The sequence below is a fragment of the Saprolegnia diclina genome (genome assembly GCF_000281045.1).
Source record: "Saprolegnia diclina VS20 unplaced genomic scaffold supercont1.94, whole genome shotgun sequence".
Taxonomy (NCBI): domain Eukaryota; phylum Oomycota; class Saprolegniomycetes; order Saprolegniales; family Saprolegniaceae; genus Saprolegnia; species Saprolegnia diclina.
In genome coordinates, this window is record NW_008246161.1 from 73,589 (window position 1) to 74,266 (window position 678).

Consider the following 678-nt stretch of genomic DNA (forward strand, 5'->3'; position numbering starts at 1 on the left):
CAGCCTCGCCGCTGTGGCTGTTTATCAAGTAGCGCAAGTATGAGAGGCGAAGGCCGCGGTCCGGCGTTGCCATAAATGTACTAGTACCACCTCCGATCAACTTCATACTTTGTGATGTCGGTAAAACTACCGCACCCCTATTGGACTAAATTGGCATCTGGCCATCCTCATTGGCCGATTTGCATGCAAGACAGGCGGTGGCTGTTGATCCGGATACCATTACGTCCGGTTGTAAGGAAGCGAAGGGAACTTGGCCAATCAAAACGGGGTGCCTGACCTCGCAAATCACTTTGGCAATGTGGCCGACGAGGGCGACGAAGGAGTTGCACGAGAAGCAGGTCGAAGACGACGACAACGACGACAGCACGCGACGATGCTCATGCGGCTGAGTAGAGTGCGCTTCTCGACGCTGCAGCAGCTGGGAACGTGGCTGCCGTCCAAGCCTATCTCCACGACGGGGTGCCCATCACTTGCACGAACGAGGTCGCACACGAATTATGTTGTGCGACCTTGTTGATAGCAAAGATGTTGGCTTTGGCTTCGAGAAAGGCCGTGACGGCATCGACGTGGCCCTTCTCGGCCACCACAAACAAGGGCGTGCGTCCCATCTACATGAAGTACGACGTCATTGGCTATATGTGAATCGCAGACAATGACGCGCACCTCGTCACGTGTCTC

At 55.3% G+C, this 678-nt stretch overlaps 1 protein-coding gene across 1 annotated transcript; it reads right to left on the reverse strand.

Annotated features, from left to right (window-relative positions):
• Positions 1–377: 377 nt before the first annotated feature.
• Positions 378–608, reverse strand: SDRG_15500 (hypothetical protein; the record flags this gene model as incomplete). The annotated part of the gene is made up of 2 exons (XM_008621675.1): positions 378–443; positions 510–608. The coding sequence occupies 2 exons, from the start codon at positions 606–608 to the stop codon at positions 378–380; spliced, it is 165 nt and encodes a 54-aa protein (XP_008619897.1).
• Positions 609–678: the final 70 nt, after the last annotated feature.